The 20,738-nt window shown below is 37.7% G+C and overlaps 1 protein-coding gene across 3 annotated transcripts in view; it reads left to right on the top strand.

Annotated features, from left to right (window-relative positions):
- Positions 1 to 4,639, top strand: part of Dapk1 (death associated protein kinase 1) — a 179,700-nt gene extending 175,061 nt beyond the window's left edge. For all 3 annotated transcript variants that reach the window (XM_040285588.2, XM_005337440.5, XM_078047378.1), the window contains one exon: positions 2,113 to 4,639. In XM_040285588.2, the coding sequence (XP_040141522.1) occupies positions 2,113 to 3,345 (1,233 nt within the window). In that variant the 3' untranslated portion in view covers positions 3,346 to 4,639. The remainder of the gene's footprint in view (positions 1 to 2,112) is intronic.
- Positions 4,640 to 20,738: the final 16,099 nt, after the last annotated feature.

Here is a 20,738-nt window from a genome sequence, read left to right as displayed (position 1 = left end):
TGTCCCACGATCCAGCTCCTGAAGTATGGATGAGCATGGGGTAACAGAGTGGAAATGGCCCAGTTACCCACAATATCTTTAGTTGTGTTGCTTTTACAGCATCAACTGATTCTTAGAACTGCAGTTCTCTGCATCTGCTTTACCTTAACAGCTGCTGTTGAGTTTTCTTCGGTTTATTTTATCTTCCAAATCCTGTTAGATCATGGGTACAGGACTTCTGCCCTAGGTGATTAGGTCTACTTCCCCCTTATTGGGCACCTGGTTCTTCCTTAGTCTTCCTGGCACTCTTCAGGATAGCTGCTCCTGGTGTTGGGAGGTGCCAGCTCCAAACAGACATCCTAGGTTGACAAACAATTGAGAAAAGATAGTGAGGTGTCCTAACTGAGAGGATGACTGGATATGCTAAGACAGATAAGTAGTATCATAATTGGAGTACACAAAAATCCCAGCAACTGATGCCTGCTAGAAATGATAGAAAAGAGGAAATCTTAACTTTTGGTTGTTTGACATTCAGCACTCCGATGCAGTTTGGAAATATTGTTCTAATTCTATGTATGCCCATTTCCAGGAAAGAAATCCATCCTATGAAATTCAGGAGACAGCATGAGCTATTCTGGGCCAAGAGTGGCCATTCTGAATATTAACAGCTAGAAGCAGTTCTGAGAATATTAAAAACCAGAAGCTTGACTCTCTAATCCTGGGAGCCATGTCAGGGTCATGTCATGAATTTTCAGTCTAAGGCTCAATTTTGAACAGAACCATATAGGGAAGGCATCCAAAGGCCTAAGCCAAAATAGTGAAGAGGAGTTCACTTGTTGCCAGCAGGTACAGTCTGAAATTCCTATGAGGAAGAAGCCTATTCTGATCACTGTTATTCATAGCACTATTCTAGAATGGAGAAGAAATAGAGGAAAGGTAGCTGTTCTCTAAAATAAAAAGTGACTTCTGGTTTTTGTTATATTTTTTTCTTTTCCACCTTTTGTTTTTTGTTAGTTTGGTATTTGGTACTGGGGATCGAACCCAGGGGTGCTTTATCACTGAGCTACATCCAAGCCCTTTTCGATTATTTTGACACAAGGTCTTACTAAGTTGGTAAGAGTCTTGTAGGCTGACCTCAAACTTGTGATCCTTTTGCCTTAGCCCCTCTAATGCCTATTATTACAGGCATGTACCACCACACCTAGCCCCACTTGGTTTCTTGAAGAAATAAACATGATCCAAAGAGCTGAAGTCTCCTTTGTTCACTATCTCTGGTCTCATTCCTCTTCTTTCTTGGGGAGAACTGTTATCATGGTGGCATATTTTTCCAGACCCTTTTAATGAAGTATGTTTAAAATTTACATAATGGCATATTAATTCCACATTCTGCATCCTTTTTTGAAAAAGTTCAAAAAGTTAAGAGAAGTTGTAAGAACACTGCCATGAATCCTTATATACTCTACACCTAAATTTACCTTTTGCTATATTTTCTGGGTTTCTCTTCTATTCATTTACATATTTATTTTAAAGTGTCAATACATTGTACTTCTAAATAATTTGATCTATATCTCCAAAGAGATGGATGTTTGCCCACATAATTTGATACAATCGATGATTATATTCCAGAAACATAACATTGATATAGGACTATGGCTATATCATCTTTATACAAAGGTTTTTTATTTTTCCCAGCAACTTCTCTTATGGATGTTTTTATTCATTTACATATTTATTTTGGGATTCAGAATCAAGTTGAAAATTACCCATTGCAGTATTTGCAGTGTTTGATTACCATATCTCCTCTTATTCTCCCCCCTTTTCTCATTGTCTTTTTTTTTTTTTCTTTCATTACATATTGGACTTTTTTCCTTTATTTATTTATTTATTTATTTATTTATTTATTTTTTTTGCGAGTCATATGTAGTTGCTTCTCAGAATCTCTCTTTTGTTCTCAAGTTAGTTTGGGTGGAATCATTATTTTAGAGATGAATCCACGGAACTGCCCTGTGTGGTTTCTTAGAAGGTCTGCTCAGGTTCTCTCACTGGGATTAGGCTTTTCTGTGCTCTTAGTGATAGGTGCCTTTGCCTTGGGTTCCATTCCTACTAGTGACTTTGTATCATCCCCTCTGACAGATCAACATAATACAGAGTGAAACTGTGCAGGATGTGCTGCTCCTAGATCCCCGCTGGCTCTGCACCAATGTCCTGGGGAAACTGCTTTCGGTGGAAACTCCCAGGGCCCTGCACCATTACAGGGGCCGCTACACCATGGAGGACATCCAGCGCTTGGTACCTGATAGTGATGTGGAAGAACTGCTGCAGATCCTGGATGCCATGGACATCTGTGCCCGTGACCTGAGCAGTGGGACCATGGTGGATGTCCCTGCATTGATCAAGACAGATAACCTGCAGCGCTCCTGGACAGATGAAGAGGACGAGGTGATGGTGTACGGTGGTGTTCGCATTGTTCCTGTGGAGCATCTTACTCCCTTCCCGTGTGGCATCTTTCATAAAGTTCAGGTGAACCTGTGTCGGTGGATTCACCAGCAGAGCACAGAGGGTGATGCAGACATTCGCCTGTGGGTAAGCGGCTGCAAGATTGCCAACCGTGGGGCAGAGCTACTGGTGCTGCTGGTCAACCATGGCCAGGGCATCGAAGTACAGGTACGCGGGCTAGAGACTGAGAAGATCAAGTGCTGCCTGCTGCTGGACTCGGTGTGCAGTACTATTGAGAATGTCATGGCCACCACATTGCCGGGGCTGTTGACAGTGAAGCACTACCTGAGCCCCCAGCAGCTGCGAGAGCACCATGAGCCCGTTATGATCTACCAGCCACGAGATTTCTTCCGAGCACAGACCCTGAAGGAGAGTTCCCTGACGAATACCATGGGTGGGTACAAGGAGAGCTTCAGCAGCATCACCTGCTTTGGGTGTCATGATGTCTACTCACAGGCTAGTCTTGGCATGGACATCCACGCATCAGATTTGAACCTCCTGACCCGAAGGAAACTGAGTCGCCTACTGGATCCACCTGACCCTATGGGGAAAGACTGGTGCCTTCTGGCCATGAACTTGGGCCTCCCGGACCTTGTGGCTAAGTACAACACCAATACTGGGGCCCCTAGGGATTTCCTCCCTAGCCCAGTTCATGCCCTGCTACGGGAGTGGACCTCCTACCCTGAGAGCACAGTGGGCGTCCTCATGTCCAAACTGAGGGAGCTGGGTCGCAGGGATGCCGCAGACTTTTTACTGAAGGCATCCTCTGTGTTCAAAATTAACCTGGATGGCAATGGCCAGGAAGCCTATGCATCAAGCTGCAATAGTGGCACGTCTTACAATTCCATTAGCTCTGTGGTGTCCCGGTGAAGGTAGCCTGGACTTGGACAGGGTTTCTTCCAACTGCAGAAGCAAGGGATGCAGTTCATCCTTTCTAGTGGAGATCTTGGGACTTTCCTTCCTGCGCCCACATCCTGAAGATGCTAGCTTCCCTCCCTCCAGCTTTGCCTGTTTCCCTGCCACCACCTCCCTCCCTCACACCTATCCTTTGTCTGAGGATGGTCTTTCTAGTCAAGAGGGTAGACAATATCCTTCATTTTGGCCACTTGAAAAACTAATGTCTGTCTTATCAGTGTTTTGGACTCCATCTCTTGTCCTACAGTACCTTGCTTCTTACCAGTAATTTTATTGGAATTCATAACTTTTCAATGAAATTTTTTTAAACTACTTTATTGAGAAAGCGCACATTTATCCACAATGTATATTTCTTACACTCTTTTCTTTGTTATACCAGCTCCTCAACTTATCTTTTATATTTGTAGAAGAGACTCCCATGCTTGGACCCCCACTGTATGATTTATAAACAGACAATATGTGAGTGCCTTTTGCAGAAGAGGGTATGTCTGAAATCATCTAAGTCAGCCAGGCGCTGTCACCAAGGAAATGCTACCTCTCTGTCCCTTGCTGTATGCTGATCATCGCCAGAGGTGCTTCACCCGGAGTTTTTGTTTTTGTTTTTATTTTCTTGGTGTTTGGGGTGGGGGTGTCTGTTTCATTCAGCAAGGATAGGGGACAACGAAATCCTCCTCCAGGGTGATTTCATAGCCAGTGTTGTTCTACAAAAACATTTTCCACTTGGCTTTTGTTGCAATGTCCATGTGAATGTGCACATGAAACCTACAAACTGTCGTGCTTCATCATCCTCTCTCATCTCAGGTAGAAGGTTGACACAGTTTTAGGGTTGTGAAGACCTGTGTAAGAATTCAGAAGATCCCTGGCTCATGATTTGTGGAAGTCTGTTGTGGTTGGTGTATAGAAGATGGTTTCCACATTTAGATCCTGATTTGATAATTTCTTGTATTTGAAGTCAAAAAGAAAATACAGGAACAGGCTTTCTTGCAGTGATTTGACATTGTGATAGAATTTTAAGTTGATGAGGGAAACATGTCCTAATTCTTCTGTCCTGAGAAGCATGTAGTGTTAATGTTATATCATCTGTGTGTATTTTTACACACACACACACACACACACACACACACACACACACTATGTATATACCTATATATTAATACTGGTATTTTTACTTAATCTATAATATGTCATAAAAGAAACGTTTGCTTTTCTTTTTTCTCTTTTTTTTTAATAAATAAACTTGCTTATCGCATTGGATTTGTTGTTCGTTAATTCAAAAACAGTTCTCTCTCTTTGTTGGGTTTTCCCTACCAACACCTCACAAACCAGTCGTAAACCCAGAAAGCCATTAAACCTAAAGCCCCAGAGGTTGGAAAACAATCAAATTTTCTTAGGTGCTTACTTATTATTGATGCTTACTGTGGCATGGGAAAGTAAAAACAACCCAGATAATTTTAACATTTTTTCTCACTTTTTGTGTTCCTATTTATCTTTTTAAAAATTTTTTTAATTTGTTTTAGTTATACATGACAGTAGAATGCATTAATGCACTTTGATGTATAATAAATAGATCTGATATAATTTCTCATTTTTCTGAGTTGTACATGTTGTAGAATCACATTGGTCATGCGGTCACATATATACAGAAAGTAATAATTTCTATTTTGTTTTAGTATTCTTCCTATCCTCATATCTCCTCTCCTCCCTTCCCTTTACTTCTCTTTGTCTAATCTAAGTTAATGCTGTTCTTCTCTAGTGCCCCACACCTTATTGTGAATTAGTATCTGCATATTAGAGAAAACATTTGGCCTTTGGTTTTGGGGGATTGGCTTATTTACTTAGTATGATATTCTCTAACTCCATACATTTACTGGTGAATGTAATAATTTCATTTTTAAAAACTGAGTAATATTCCATTGAATATCTATACCACATTTTCTTTATCCATTCATCTATTGGAGGACACCAAAAGCGCTATACAGATTTAATGCAATTTCTATTAAAATCCCAATGACATTCTTCATAGAAATAGAAGAAGTAATCATAAAATTTATTTAGAAAAATAAAAGACCCAGAATATCCAGAGCAATCCTTAGCAAGAAATGTGAAGCAGGAGGCATCACAATACCAGACCTTAAACAATACTGCAGAGCTATAGTACCAAAAATGGCATGGTACTGGCACCAAAAATAGACTTGTAGACCAATGGTACACAATAGGAGACACAGAGACAAACCCACATAAATATGGTTAAACCATCATACTAGACAAAGGTGCCAAAAACATTCACTGGAGAAAAAATAGCCTATTCAACAAATGGTGCTGGGAAAACTGGAAATCCCTCTTTAGAAAAATGAAATTAAGCCTCTATTTCTTACCCTGCACAAAAATCAACTCAAAGTAGATCAAAGACTTAAGCACTAGAACAGAGAGACCCTGTGCATAATAGAAGTAAAAGTAGGTCCAAATCTTCAGCATGTCAGTCTAGGATCTGACTTCCTTAATAAGATGCTTAAAGTGCAAGAAGTAAAATCAAGAATCAACTAATGCGATAGATTCAAATTAAAAACTTCTTCTCAGCTAAGGAAACAATCTTGTGAGGAAAGAGCCTACAGATTGGGAGAAAATCTTTACCACATTCACCTCCAATAAAGCATTAGTCTCTAGAACTCAAAAAAACCAAATAACTCAATCAATAAATGGGCTAAGGAACTCAACAGACATTTCATAGAAGAAGAAATACAATCAATCAACAAATTGATGTTGAAAAAAATGTTCAACATCTCTAGCAATTAGAGAAATGCAAATAAAAACTACACTAAGAGTCCATCCCACTTCTGTCAGAATGGCAATCATCAAGAATACAGGTAACCATAAATGTTGGCAAGGATGTGGGGATAAAGGTCCACTCATACATTGAAAATTGGTAAAACCACTATGGAAATCAGTATGGAGATTACCAGAAAACTTGGAATGGAACCACCATTTGACCCAGCTATTCCACTCCTTGGTTTATACCTAAAGGACTTAAAAGCAGCCATCTCCTATAATGCAGCCATGCAATATTTATAGCAGCTCAATTCACAATAGCTAAACTATGGAACCAAATGAGATCTTTTAATCCTGACAACAGGAACAGAAGAAAGTTTGTGGCATTTATACCGAGAAACAGTGGGTAGCACCAGGAACAAGAGAAGGCTTCTAGCAGGAAATACCTGTTTTCCTGCTGTTCTTTAACTAAACATTACATTTGTCCAGGGCATCGGCTAGGAATTTTACAACTGATCAACCTCTAGTACCTAGATGTGACAAATGCTAGAGGTGACAAAACCATAATTGAATAAAAATCTCAAGATTGAGTTAAAGAACAATGTACAAAAAGTAAAAAGGAAAGAAGGGAAAATACTAAAATGATAATGATGATTGTGCTTATAGGAATACAGTTCTCTTTTATAATGAGAAAAGATATATTAAGGAATATATATAAATATAAAGATATATTAAGAAATAACTGATATATTAAGGAATAAAAGATATATTAAGGAATAAACTAAATAAAAGATATATTAAGGAATACACTAGTATCAAAATTATGGTTGCTTTCAAGAGTGAACCTCACATTCTTACCAGCCCCATCCTGAATGTTAGCCTCAGTCTCTCCTACCTCAAGGAACCTTACATCACTGGGGCATAACAGCAGACAGAAAACCAGAGGCCAGGGCTGACCTCCTGCAGCATCTGTGTGCAACATTCCAGAGAAGGCCTCTGACTAGATCATACTGGGTCATGTGGCCATCCCTGTGAGAATCACAATGGTTAGAGAGACAGTGCCTATATGATAGTGCCCCTGTTCCTCTTCCCTGTACTGATGATGGGGAGGAGCAAATTGCCACAAAAAGGTGTTCAGTTAACTGAAGAAGGGGGAGGATGCTGGGCAAACAAATGAAGGGATTGCTAGATTATTTACTATTTAACTTTTGTTGTGTGCAGGTCTCAGGACAGGTACCTGCTCATCTGGTTCTTGGATCTCCAGGCTCCTGAAATATTGAAGTCACATTCCAGAATCTTTATAATCAAGAGCTTAAGGCTTACTGAGCTCACTGCACAATTCTGTGACCTGTCATGGAGGAATTACAGGAGGCAGGGTGGGGACTTGAGTACCAGGAACTGTGATCAATTGGGAAAGCCTTTGGACAAGGAAGAAACCAGACTATAATTCATTTCCTGTGGATATAGTAAAAACTATGATATGCAAGTTGTTATGATCCAGAAAGAAAAGCCATTCATGGGGCCTTTTCTTTAACATAGCTAGGAAATTCACTGGGGAAGCATGTTCCTTGTTATCTCTCAGTTGTGGTGCCCTATGGTACCTGAGGTCTTAAGTATGGACAAAAGCATCCCAGGGACTAGATGTAATGCGGGTTTCTGGGCATTTCTGTGAATTCAAATTGGTTCCAAAATCTGAATCTCCATATGCCTGAAAGCAATCAGAACTCTGGGTGGGAATTCTGATGATGGGTTTATAGAAAAGAGTTTACAATTACAACTTCAGAATTCACAGAATTCTAAATCTAAATTGAGTCCCATCAGAGTCCATTTCAGTCTTACCCCTGATGGTGTGACCTCAGAAAAGCCATGCCAATGTGAGGGTGTGACTAGATTTTCCTGGATAAAGAGCTACCAGAGCCAGCCAGGTGTAAAACCTTGAGGGCAAGAGAGAGATGGGAATTTATAAATGAAAGGCCCTCATTAAGAGCAAGAGGACAGTTTCAATTTTGTAAGATGAAAAAGTTCTGGGGTTGGCTGGAGGTTTTGGTTGGAGAACAATTTGAATGTATTGCCTATGAACTTTGCAGTTACACATGATTAAAGTGGTAAATTTTACTCATAAATATTTTACTACTTTAAAAAATAAAGAGATTAACTAGAACCAAAAAGTGTCCCAGTAGCAATAAAGAGTAATGCACAAAATTACCCATTGCATTTAGAGCAGCCCAGTAAAGCAGAATCTCCCACAAAAGAAAAAATAGGAAAAGTGATATATATATATATATATGGTTTTTTTTTAACCAGAAGTGAGAAGTCAGAGTTTTCTTTGGCTTCTTTTCTGTTGGTTTGCAATGAATTTTTTTCACTTACTGAGTTGGCACCATTCTGTTTGCAATACTGAATTCTTGGAGACTTACCAGGCCAGACTCTTTATGAGGAGCAGTATTCTCCAATTCATCATTCCAAGACAAATGTGGAGCACCTGTTGTGGTGCCAGCTCCATGCTTCCCATGGGAGTGCAGTTCACTGAGAGAGCATCAGGCCTCAATTCCACAGTTGCATCAGGAATTTGTTCTCAGGGCCTGGTTTCAGAGATGGTAGCTGGGCTCTGGGCAGCAACTGAGATTGAAGTCTGACTCCATCATTGTTGCCAGAAGTCAGGTACTAAGGAGACACTTGTGCCTCCAAAGCCTTCAATCCCAGAAATCAGCAGCTTCCACATATGGAACCAGGAGAGGGATAGACTCCTCTGTCTCAGGTGAATGCCCTGGCCAGAGAGTTGGCCAAGGAGAAGCCTCCACAAGTGGACATTAAAGAGTAGTTAGCCCACTTTCTCCTTTCCTGACAGAAAAGAGACCCTGGGGTTTGTCTGGTACAGGTGTTTACCACCAGGACTGAGAGATGCTCATATTTCCTTGGAACCACCCACCCCAATGATTGCTGGCTGGTAACCACATGTTCCCTAGGCCAAGTTTTCTTCAGAAAGGAGTTGCTCGTGTATGGCAGGTGAGGGAGGACAGAAGAGGACTCACACAAATGCCTGCAGTAGAGTCTCTTGGACCTTGAGCTGTTCACATAGTGTCACCTTGAGGACTAAACTGATAGTTTCACCAGGTGTTCAAGGCTGTGACTCTAACCCATTTGGATCCTTGTCAAGAACAAGGATGTACTTGAGCCAGTCTGTGATGGATGACTTCTCATCTTGTCCCATTGAAATCACATAAATTTACAAGTACAAGAAATCTTAGAAATTATTTGATTTGACAATACTATCTTTAGGGACTAGAAGAAAAAAGATGAAAGATTAAGATCAAGTTGCACAGTTAATTATTCCCAATTCAGACTATGTGTTGGACCATCTGAGGGCGATTTATACTGCTATGCTAACATGCTTATTTTATAATCTCGTATATATATATATATATATATATATATATATATATATATATGAGACATATGTATGAATATGTGTTTACATTTATATATATATTTATAATCTCATATATATATATATATATCTGTGTATGTATGACATATGTATGAATATGTGTTTCTCATGAGTGTACATGCATATTGGACAGGTGTATGCATGTGAGTCTTCATTTATATGTATATATGTGTACACACACATGTTATGTGAATATTTGTGCATATGTGTAACTGAGTTATTGTATATGTTCCCACATTGTGTATATGTATTTAGGTGTATGAGTGTGTGCATGTGTGTTTATGAGTGTACTGTGCATTTTGTGGTGCCCTATGGTACCTAAGGTCTCAAGTATGATCAAAGCATGCATAAATTTGTAAGTGTAAATGTAGGTGTGTTGTGTATATATACATATATGGACATGTGCATCTTGTTTATGTGTGTGGAAAGGGATTCTCTGACTATAAAGACTTGGTCTTCTGGGCAAGAGCCTTGATTGATTCTGAGGCTTCTGCACTCGAATGAGCCCCGCTGGAGCCCTGAAAAGCCCTCAGTTTTCATCACAGCCAGCAGCAATGACAATCATTCTGTTTTCAAAAATGTAAGGTCAGTTATCCCAAGCTAGTGAGGGCTGCTGCTTCCAAATCATGATATTCTGTGATCTACATGTCTGTGGAAAGAGAAAAACAGTTATTGATTTTGGGTCCATGCACCGACAAATCAGTCTGGTCATGCCCTGCTTCAGCCAGAGGCAGTGCCCCTAGGCTTTTGTGTAATTTCATGCAATAAAGTTTGTTTTCCCAGTCAGCTGATTTTTTTTCCTGTACATATTCACACTTTGCTGAAATCACATAGTATCTTGTGCTCTGCTGTTTTTCTAACCTATCATTACAACAGAGCTATTTTTCAATACTATTAGAAACTTTTTAAAAAGTTAGCTTTAATTGCTATAGCATGCTATAATAATGCGTCACACCCTAATTTTCCTAATTATGAAACACACAGGTGAATTTCCCTATTATAAAGAGTGCTAGGTAAATATCTCCATGCACCTTTCTTCTGTAGTTTGAACTGGACATAATATATTTACCATTTTACTTTTGACACCTGATAATTAATATACAAGAAGAGAAAGCAAAAAATTGCATTTCTGTTTGCTCCATCTGTTCCCCCTCCCAGACAAACATTGCTTTATTAATTAACTGATAACATGTCCCGTGTTTCTTACCACATTTTTGCTACATGTAACAGGTTTTGTAATATTACTCTTTTAGTAACAATAGAAAGATAAATCAATCTTTCTACCACAGTGACAGAATAAGGTTATCTTCAACAATTATCATTATTATTAGTTTCAAAAACTTGCAGTTTCAAAACCCACTACTGCTCATGGTATATTAATGTTGCATTGCTGTCAAATCTGGGGCACCACTGCAAAGCTTTGAGTGTTTTGTTTGTTTGCTTTGTTTTGTTTTTTTCATGTACAAGCTGTAGAAGTTACTGACATTTCAAATTTTCTTGTCTAGTGACTTACTTTAAATGTATTTTGAACTTTCCACACTCTATACTCAATTTGTCATGGATTTCCTTCTGTATGCTTTCATGGCCTGAGTTTCTGGGAAGACTTCTTCCACTGGGAAGAGCTTCATACAGGTTCTGGTCCATTCTCTTTGAGCAGCTCCATCCCACCCAGGGCACCAAGGACTTCAAACTTTGCTTCTGTTTTGGATATGGATACATACTACCAGAGAACTTGAGTCAGCACAAGTTGCAAATGGTGAAAACCCCACTACAGGCCTTCACATAGAGAACACCCTGCCATAGAGCAAAACTGCAGAACCAGTTACTATATAGAATGTTCCAAGTTGTGGATTTATCAGATTTTTTTTCCCATTATCTTTACTTGTCCTCTGGGAACAGAGGTAGACTATAGGCTTGATTGATAACTTGATAATTATTTTGACAAGAGTGCTATCCTCAAAAATAAAAATAAAAATGAATTTTATTTTTCTCTATCCCTGAAAGCTGATTTCCAATAAAGAGCAGCTTCTCATTTTACTGATTTTTAGACCCTGTGTATACCAGTGATCCCCCAGATTAGAAATTTAATAGAATGGTAAAATTCCATGAGGAATACAGGGTTTTACTGATCCCATATTTATTTCATAACTGATGGGACCTATATTTTGGGGGAAGGAAAGCTTCTTGAAGAGAAAAATATTAGATTTTTGTCATGGATATGATACAAACCAGGTTTATTATACTCTTCTTAAAAGAGTACAAGTCTTAAGAAGTTAAGTGTGGTTTGAAAATGATGAAGAATTTATATGTTTGAATACAGTAGTACAAGAGACAGTGCATGCCATGTTTGACATGTAAGTGAACAACACATTCCAATCTGATTAGGAATTTCATGAGTCTAATAGAAGAATTTTGAGATCATGGGTGAGTTTTTGTTGCTCTTATTTTGTTGTTTTAGCTTTACTCTGTTTTCTAAGTTTTCATAATAATTACTTGTTTTGTTTTTTAACTAAAAAATCTGAACAGTGGAATAAACTGATAGAAAAATATTGCTAAGATAGTTCTGAGAATCCTTGAAAACTGTTACCACCAAGTCATTCATTGGAAGCACCAAGGGAAGAAAACCAAGCCAGATCTATTTGTGCCTACTGTCCCATCTCCAGAAAAAAGTTGTAGCGAATGTGTGACAGTGTTGCTCCTGAGCCAGATAACTAGGTGATTAATTTCTGTACTTGATAATTAAACTTTTATATACTCCACTTGTTTATAAAAAACCAATGCCTTTTTCATTAGATCATGAACAGGTCAAGCCCTAAAGATAGAAATTGTAAGGCAAGTGTTTACTCAGGTCTTCTTTAGTTTCAATCAAAATAAATAGAACAGACAGTGGGTCCACTGAAAGTTAAGAGAGTCATTTTTTCTTGCTATAAAAGTACATCTTTTTTATTTGCTTACTATTTATCTGAGAATATGCAAAAGATAAAGGAAGGAAGCAAGCTTTCCATCGGATCATTGGCTAATCACTTCATTTAGTCATAGGTTCTGCCCACTGTAACATATTTTGACACATCACATGTAGGTAGGGGCTCAACTGTCAAGGAAAACTTGAGGAAGGCACTGATGATTAAATCTTGCTTGGTTGAGAAACTCCAAGAGCACCTGAGGTCTTTAAAGTACACTAAAGGTGACATGTTGAAATGGCTCCAGGACATTACTGATAGCCTGGTGTCTCTAACTGGCCATCTCTGCTGGGTCCTAAAACCTCAAATACCCAGCATTTTTTAAGCTCTTGTCATGTGTCCTTTAATTTTCCTGTGTTTCTTGAAAACTCCATCTAAAATCTACAGTGATCTATCTTAAGGTGTGGTGCCGGCAAAGGCATTTCAATGATACAAAGGCACTCTTCATCCAAAACAGGTCTAAGGAGAACAATGGCAGCTCTATGTTGGAGGCTGCATGCTGCACACGATGAACTGATGAACCATCCCATCTAATGCTTTCAGTAGCCACTGAGCTACATATTTTTAATATTCCTGGTAAGAGCGAGGAATTGGGGGCTCTACCAGTTTAAGTATACCCAGTACTATCTGATTCCCAAAACAATGGCCTTCATCATGATTTATTTGTTGATTTCTTATTGTATCTTTTCTTGTAAATCATTGCACTCACCACTCACCTTTCAATTTCCTTAATTTTTTTTTCTGTTCATTCATAGCTTCATGAACTGTTTGGTATTGAGTGCTAACTTTCAGCCTACTTTAATTTTCAACATGCTTTCCTCAGTAAGCTAATCATTTCTAGCTGTTGCAACTCTCCCTTTCATTTGAATATTTTGAGGATACTGTAGGGTCATTAATTATCCTAACTTCAATATTGTTGTGTCTCAGGGAATAGGGAGGCCCCAGGATGGAGAGACTGATGGGGGAATGACAGAGTGGTTCAACAGCCAAACAAACACTTTTGTAGATTTGTTATATTGCTATGCTGGGGATCCTGTTCATGGGACCCCAAAACAATTGCAATATTAACATCAAATTTCACTGATTACAGATCTGTTACTGGTGATGAAAATATGATATATTTTAAGAATTACCAAAATGTGACACAAAGATTTGGAGTAAGCACACACTTTTGGAAAAACGGTGCCAATATACTTGCTGCATAATGGGTTGCCACATGCATCCCATTTGTAAAATCTATAATATCTGTAAAGCACAATAAAGCAAAGTACAATGTAATAAGGCATGACTGTATTAGATATTGTAAGTAATCTAGAGATGCTTTAAAGTATGTGGGGAGAGGTGTTTTGATTGCAGACAAGTACTCTACAATTTTATATAAGAAATTGAGCAGTGACAAACTTTGTATCCATGGGGAATGTGAGTCCTGGAATCAATCCCTCACAGGCACTGAATGATGATTTGTTTGTATGTGCATGTGTATGTGTAATATTTTCATTTTTCTCCTGTTTCATTTCCTTATCATGAAGCATAAGATTACTGAGTATTTCAAGGCATTTAAGTTTTATTATTTTAACATAAAGCTTTTATAAAATAAAAAGTTTTTATAAAAGTAAATATTACTCAGGTATTCATTTTCTCTTTCAGGGAAGATAAATAGTTGTATAAGGTTAGGCAGAATTATGATCTCTTATTTATAAATTAAGGATGGTTTAAGAAAAAGCATATTGGAGCCAAGGGGATAAGAAGGGGTGGCTTGTGATGGTGTATTTTATACACTAATTTGACTGGACCATTGGAAATCAAGATATTTGGTTGAACTTCACTCTGGGGTGTATGTTTTGGGATGAGATTAACATTGGATCTGTAGGCTGAGAAAAGCAGTCATTCAATCTGTATTTGAAGGCCTCAATAGACGAAACAGGCTAATCTTCCATGAATAAGGGTGAGCTCCTCATTTTCTTAGTGAATAAGCTGGGTCATTGGTTTTTTTTTTCCTTCTCTTCAAACTAAACTGAAACATCATCTGTTCTTGCATCTTGAGCCACAAAGTTATCAGAATGGAAGTTAACACTATTGCTATTCTGATTCTTATAATTTTAGACTCAGACTACAGCTATACATCAGCTCTCCTTGTCACCAGCTGGCCAACTGTAGATCTTGGATGTCTCCACTTCCATCATCACATAAGCCAATTCCTTTTAACAAGTCTTTTGATTCTACTTACCATCTACCATCTCTTTATCTATATCTTATTGGTTCTCTTTCTTTAGAAAACTTGCTTAATACAAGCTCCTTGTAATCAATCCATAGACCCATGAGATCTGGAGGCATCAGAAGAATCAGCCCTAGAAATATTTTAAGTGCTCAAGATTCACCCACAAAACAGGGAATATATGGGACAAATCTGGTCTCAAGTCTTCAGGGATTCAATTTTATTTTGCTTTACTTTGTTTAGCTGTATAATACTTATAGTCTTTGCATTTTTAACCCTCTTGCATTATCCTCCTCTTGCCCCAGTGCATAGTTTTGACTCAGGGTTACATGGCCTCATAGGGTCTCATGCTGAGCGAATATATTCTTACAATGCTGTAAACCTGCAAAAGACTGGCTTTGGTGACCACTTTACCTTATGCTGCAGCCATAGCAACCTCTCTATTGACCCAACTCACCCCCCACCGCATCCTCACCAATTCTTTTCAGTAAACTACAGTCTTTTCCCAAACTTGAGTTAGCAGCTGCCTAGCATAGACAAGGCCCTAGGTTCAATTCCAAGAACTGCCAAATAAAACAAAAAACAAAAAAATTTGAAATCTTGAAATATAAAAAGAAATAACTAACTTATTAAATTGGTGTTTAAAAAATAATGTCATTGGGATGTGCAGGAGAACAATTAAATATTTTCTTGATATAGTTCGAGAATGTTCTCATTGAATTTGCATATAGAATAAAAGAGAAAAAAGGGATGGGGAGAAAAATTTGCTTTAATTCATAATATTTGATGTGTATGTGACTACCCACAAGAAAAAAATAGTGCCACATGGTTTTATTTTTATCAATTGGACACACAGCCCAAGATGCTAAACTATTTTTCACATTAAAGACAAAAACAATAACTCTTCTCATGAATTGAACTCCTACTTTATATAATTTCCCACTAGAATGTGAATCTACAAATATTCAACATGTTCATCCAGGGTGGTCCTGATGGGTAGAGTCCATGAGAGTGTAAATGAGTTCAGCCTTTTTTTGGGGGGGTGCAATTTGGAAATATCTACAAAAGTCTTGACAGGAATACAAATTTATGTAGCAAGTCTCCCAAGAATCTGAAGTAATATCTGTACAGACAGGCTAATCTTCCATGAATAAGGGTGATGTGGAAGAATATATGTACAACATTGTCTACATTTATAATAACAAAACTACAAAAACAACTCTCCCAAACAGACTGAATTTGGAGGCTACCCCTTCTCTGAATTGAGAACTCATTTCTACTGAGAAAAAGAAGCTGGAGGGCCTGAGACCCCTGACCTGGATAAGTGTTGAAGAAGATGGGAGTGAAAATTGATCACTCAGGTCTAACACAGGCTGGCTAACTAACAACGCGCACACACACACACACACACACACACACACACACACATCTCCTGATTTTGTTTCTATAAATTATAAATGCTTATGTTGGGCTGGTGGTAAGAAGCAATATATTTCTCCCCAGTTGGGTCAAACTGCATCAAGTTCAATATTACTTTTCCCATCTTTTGTCTATTTCTTATAAGGGTGAGTAATTGAATTCCAGTCAGCTAGGATCCAGGAAGGGTTCCTGTGCTAGGTTGTCAGTATCAGCACCCCTTCAAAAAACAAAAGTAAAAAACAAAAACAAAAATAAAACAATATGGAGACAGCCAAGTGTTTTTTACCAATAGGTGTATCCACATGGTGGAAATCTATGTAGTCATTACAGAGAGGAGAAAGAAGTTCAAGAGGTTTACTGTAAATCATGGTGATTATAGTCATTAAAAATCATATATATTTGAAATTTGTTAAGATAATTGATTTTAAGTGTTATCACAACAAAATTATAAGCATATGAGGTAATGCATGTATTAAATAGCTTGATTTGGCCATTCCAAATAGATATCTGTGTGTGTATGTGTGTGTGTGTGTGTGTGTGTGTGTGTGTGTGTGTGTGTGTGTGTATCTGGAAGCATCATGTTGTGCATCATAAATATGTATAATTTTTTGTGTTATATAAATAGGCATATAAAATGTTAATAAAAAAGCATAGATCTATGTGATCTATTATAAAAGGATTAATGTGATCTATGATTCAGTGAAAATAGGTGCCACAGAAAATTCTATCTAACATAAATGAAAAAAAGACAAAAATCACACAGATGAACTTATTCTTTCTTTAGACAACTAGGTATACTATAAGAAATCTGGGTAACATTGTGAAGTGCATTCATTTTTGGTCTTAATGATTTCTCTGTTACTCCAAATGAAGTTTTCACGTTTTGGAATCATTTCAACCACTCTCAGCTTCTATCCTTGTTAGATGGAGGATAGCAGTTATCCTGACTCCTTCACAAAATAATCCTCTAATCCTCTCTGGGCTAAAAAATGAAACTATGAGAGATGTGTTCTTTGTCCTGCATCTTGCAGAACTTTGCATCAATGAGGGATATTATAGTCAGTGGTTCACCAGACATGGGTCCCAGGTGATTTCCTGCTCTTCATCCAACACAAAGCAGTATCAGTCACTACCCCTTTTCATGTTAGTGTGAATTTGCTGAGACCTCACCAATGCCAGCACTGATGCTTTGATTTCTTCTCATTCTTGCTTTACAGAATAAGAAAATTGGAACTTAGAGAGGTCAAAGGCATGCTCCACACACTGACAAGGAGGCTGTCTTCCCTAGAACCTGTTAAAAGGTTACTATTCCAGTATGTAGATATGCCACATTTTCTTTGTCCATTTATCCACTAATGGACATTTAGAATCAGACATTTAGAATAAGGTTCCCTAGAACCTTATTCCCAAGAAGGTCAGACTCTCTCACCTTCTTGGGAATAAATGTGTGCAGTACAGGTGGATTCTGTGCTGACCTACAGGACACTCTGACCACTACATGGTACCCAGTGAGTCAGTGGTTTCCAGAAAGACATTTTCTCACTTAGTTACTAGTACATATCCCAGTGTTCAAGAAATGATTTGGACTCTGGAAAGTATAATTTCTCTTGGAGGAAATAATTTTTTGAGTATCCTAAATGAAACCCACTACCACCAGGAGTCCTAGCAGATACTGCAGCTCCAAAAACAAAACTGCTAAGAGCAACTTCAACAGAAATGTACTTTATTGTTCCTGGAAAGATTGCTTCTTCTAGAGATAAAAGTTACATATCTCTAATTCCAAGGACCTTTTAACAAAATGATCTCCATATGCCATTCATTGAAGAAAGGGTCTGCAAACAAATTCTCTACCTCCTTCTTCCTCATTCTCTCTGTCAGAGATTTTGTACTCTTTGACCAACATCTCTGGAATCTACCCCACCCTCTATCAGTGCTTGGTTACACCATTCTACTTTCTACTTCCATAAATTCAACTTTCTTGGAATCCACTCATAATTGAGATCTTGTAGTGTTTATCTTTGTGGGTCCAGCTTATTTCACTTAGCATAATGTTCTCCATGTTCATCTATGCTGTGTCAGATGACCAGATTTACTTCTTTATTAAGACAGTATTCAGCTAAGTGCAGTGGTGCATGTCTATAATACCATTGACTTGTGAGTCCTAGACAGGAGAATGGCAACTACAAGGCTAGCCTGGCAACTTAGTAAAATCTTGTCTTAAAATTGAAAATAAAGAGACTGGGATACAGCTCAGTGGAGAGTGCACCTGGGTTCAATCCCCAGTACCACACATACACCTAAAAAGGTTACATATTCCAGTATGTAGATATGCCACATTTTCTTTGTCCATTTATCCACTGATGGACATTTAGAATCAGTCAACATTTTGCCTATTATAATAATGCAATTTTGAAATTGTGGTGCAGATATTTCTTTGACATAGCCATTACATATTCTGGATAAAATTCCTTTATCAAATAGGCATTTCTCTGCTTGTTAATGGATGGATATTTTTCTACTTTCTTTTATTTATTTTAAATTTACAGATAAAATTTTATGTATCTATTGCATACATGTTTGTTTTGGGGAGGTGGGTACTGGGAATTGAACCCAGGTGTGCTTTACCCAACTTCTTCTTATTATTATTATTTTGTTTGATACACTAAGTTGCTTAGGGCCTTCCTAAGTTGTTGAGCTTACCCTCAAACTTGTGATCCTCTTGTCTCAGCCTTCTGAGCTGTAGGGATTGCAGTCATGCACCACCAAACCTGGCTTGTACGGGAATGTTCTGTATTATATCTACATTGTAAAATGACCAAATCAAGCTAAATAATGTGTATTATAGGATTTGTCTATTCTTGAATATAATTATCTGATAATTATATTCAAATCTAATAATTATCATAATTTACCTGACTCTTTTGTTTCACAAAGTTTTTGAGATTCATTAATATTATTGTCAATAGAAATAGTTGGTTTTTTAAAAATTGCTGAATAGGAATACATTGCAGTGTGCTCATCCATTCTCCTGTGGATGGACACCTTTCCATCTATTTTCATTGAAATTGTTGTGAATAAGACTGCAATGAACCTCCACCATTGGGTATATATCTAAGATTAGTATTGTGAGGCACTGGGTAGACATCTGATTTAGTTTATAAGAAATTGGCAAATGTCTCTCCAGGGTGGCCTTATATTTAACACTTTGACCAGTAGTGTGTGAGTTTTAGTTGTTCTCAGCAACCTGGTCAATGCTTAGTTTTGCCACAGGTTTTCTTTTTTTGTTTGTTTTGTTTTTTGTTCTTTTTAGTTATATATGACAGTAAAATCCATTTTGATATAATTATGCAATTATATCTTATTCTAATTAAAATCTTATGTCTTATTTGAATTAAAATCCATTCTTGTGGTTGCACATGATGGTGGAATTCACTGTGGTGTTTTCATATATGTACATAGGAAAATTATGTCAAATTTATTTTACTGTCTTTCCTTTTCTTATCCTCTTTCTCTTCCCTCCATTCCCCTATGTTGCATTGATTGAACTTGTATTCTTCCCCTTGCCCCACTTATTGTGGGTTAAACTTCCACATATCAGTGAAAACATTCAACCTTTGGTTTTAAATTTTATCTACTCTGTTGGAAATAGAATGTTGTCTCATTGCAATCTTGAACAGTTTTTAAGAAAACTTGAACATCCTTCAAATGATGAGAAGTGAACCCAGGGCCTCCTAAATCCTAACAAGGCAAGAAGATTTATCTGAATTTATTTGAAGTTGTATGAGTATATTCCTGGCATACATATAGCTAATTTGATCAATTTGGGAACATTATTTACTCATGTTAACTCTATCTTTGTTTTCTACATATCTGCTTACTAACCATAATGATTTCATGATTAATTTTATAACCTGGCTCAGAGAGTAAGGAAAGAAGTAAGGGTTACATGTGCATCAAATTCTTTAATAAATATTTTCTTAATTAATCAAGACTTCTGGAAGGATTTTATCTTTGACCCCACAATAAAGCAATTTTAAATTAGCTTTATGATAAACTTATGCTTAATCACTCTCAACAATCTATAAAGAAAGGATAATTTTATTCCCAATTCTGAAATGATAAAACTGAAACCCAAGAGGTCCTACTACCCTCCCAAGTTCCACTGCTGGAAAGTCACAGAAGGGCTTCACTCTCCCAGCACGTTCTCAACTTCCCTGTTCACTGTTTTCTAAGTGTGGAGCAAGTGCTTAGGGGCACACCTGAGGAAAGAATGCTGGCATATTTTAACAAAGATATTTCAGGACAAGGAGATAAGTAACTGTCTAGAGGTGCTGAATTATGTTTCTAAGTGGAACAAAATCAGGAAGCAAAGGAAAAATTCATTATCTATTGAGATAAAATTTGTTGCTTAAGTAGCTATTTTTGCCTTATGTTGTAACTATTGCTTAGCTCCCTACCTGCCAAACATTAAGTGCCACCAATTCTGTGACAGTTGAATAATCCTTCTGCAGTTGCAACAACCCACCTGACATCCAATATT

This window comes from Ictidomys tridecemlineatus, chromosome 4 (assembly GCF_052094955.1).
Source record: "Ictidomys tridecemlineatus isolate mIctTri1 chromosome 4, mIctTri1.hap1, whole genome shotgun sequence".
NCBI lineage: Eukaryota > Metazoa > Chordata > Mammalia > Rodentia > Sciuridae > Ictidomys > Ictidomys tridecemlineatus.
This window is presented reverse-complemented; position numbering and strand designations above follow the sequence as displayed.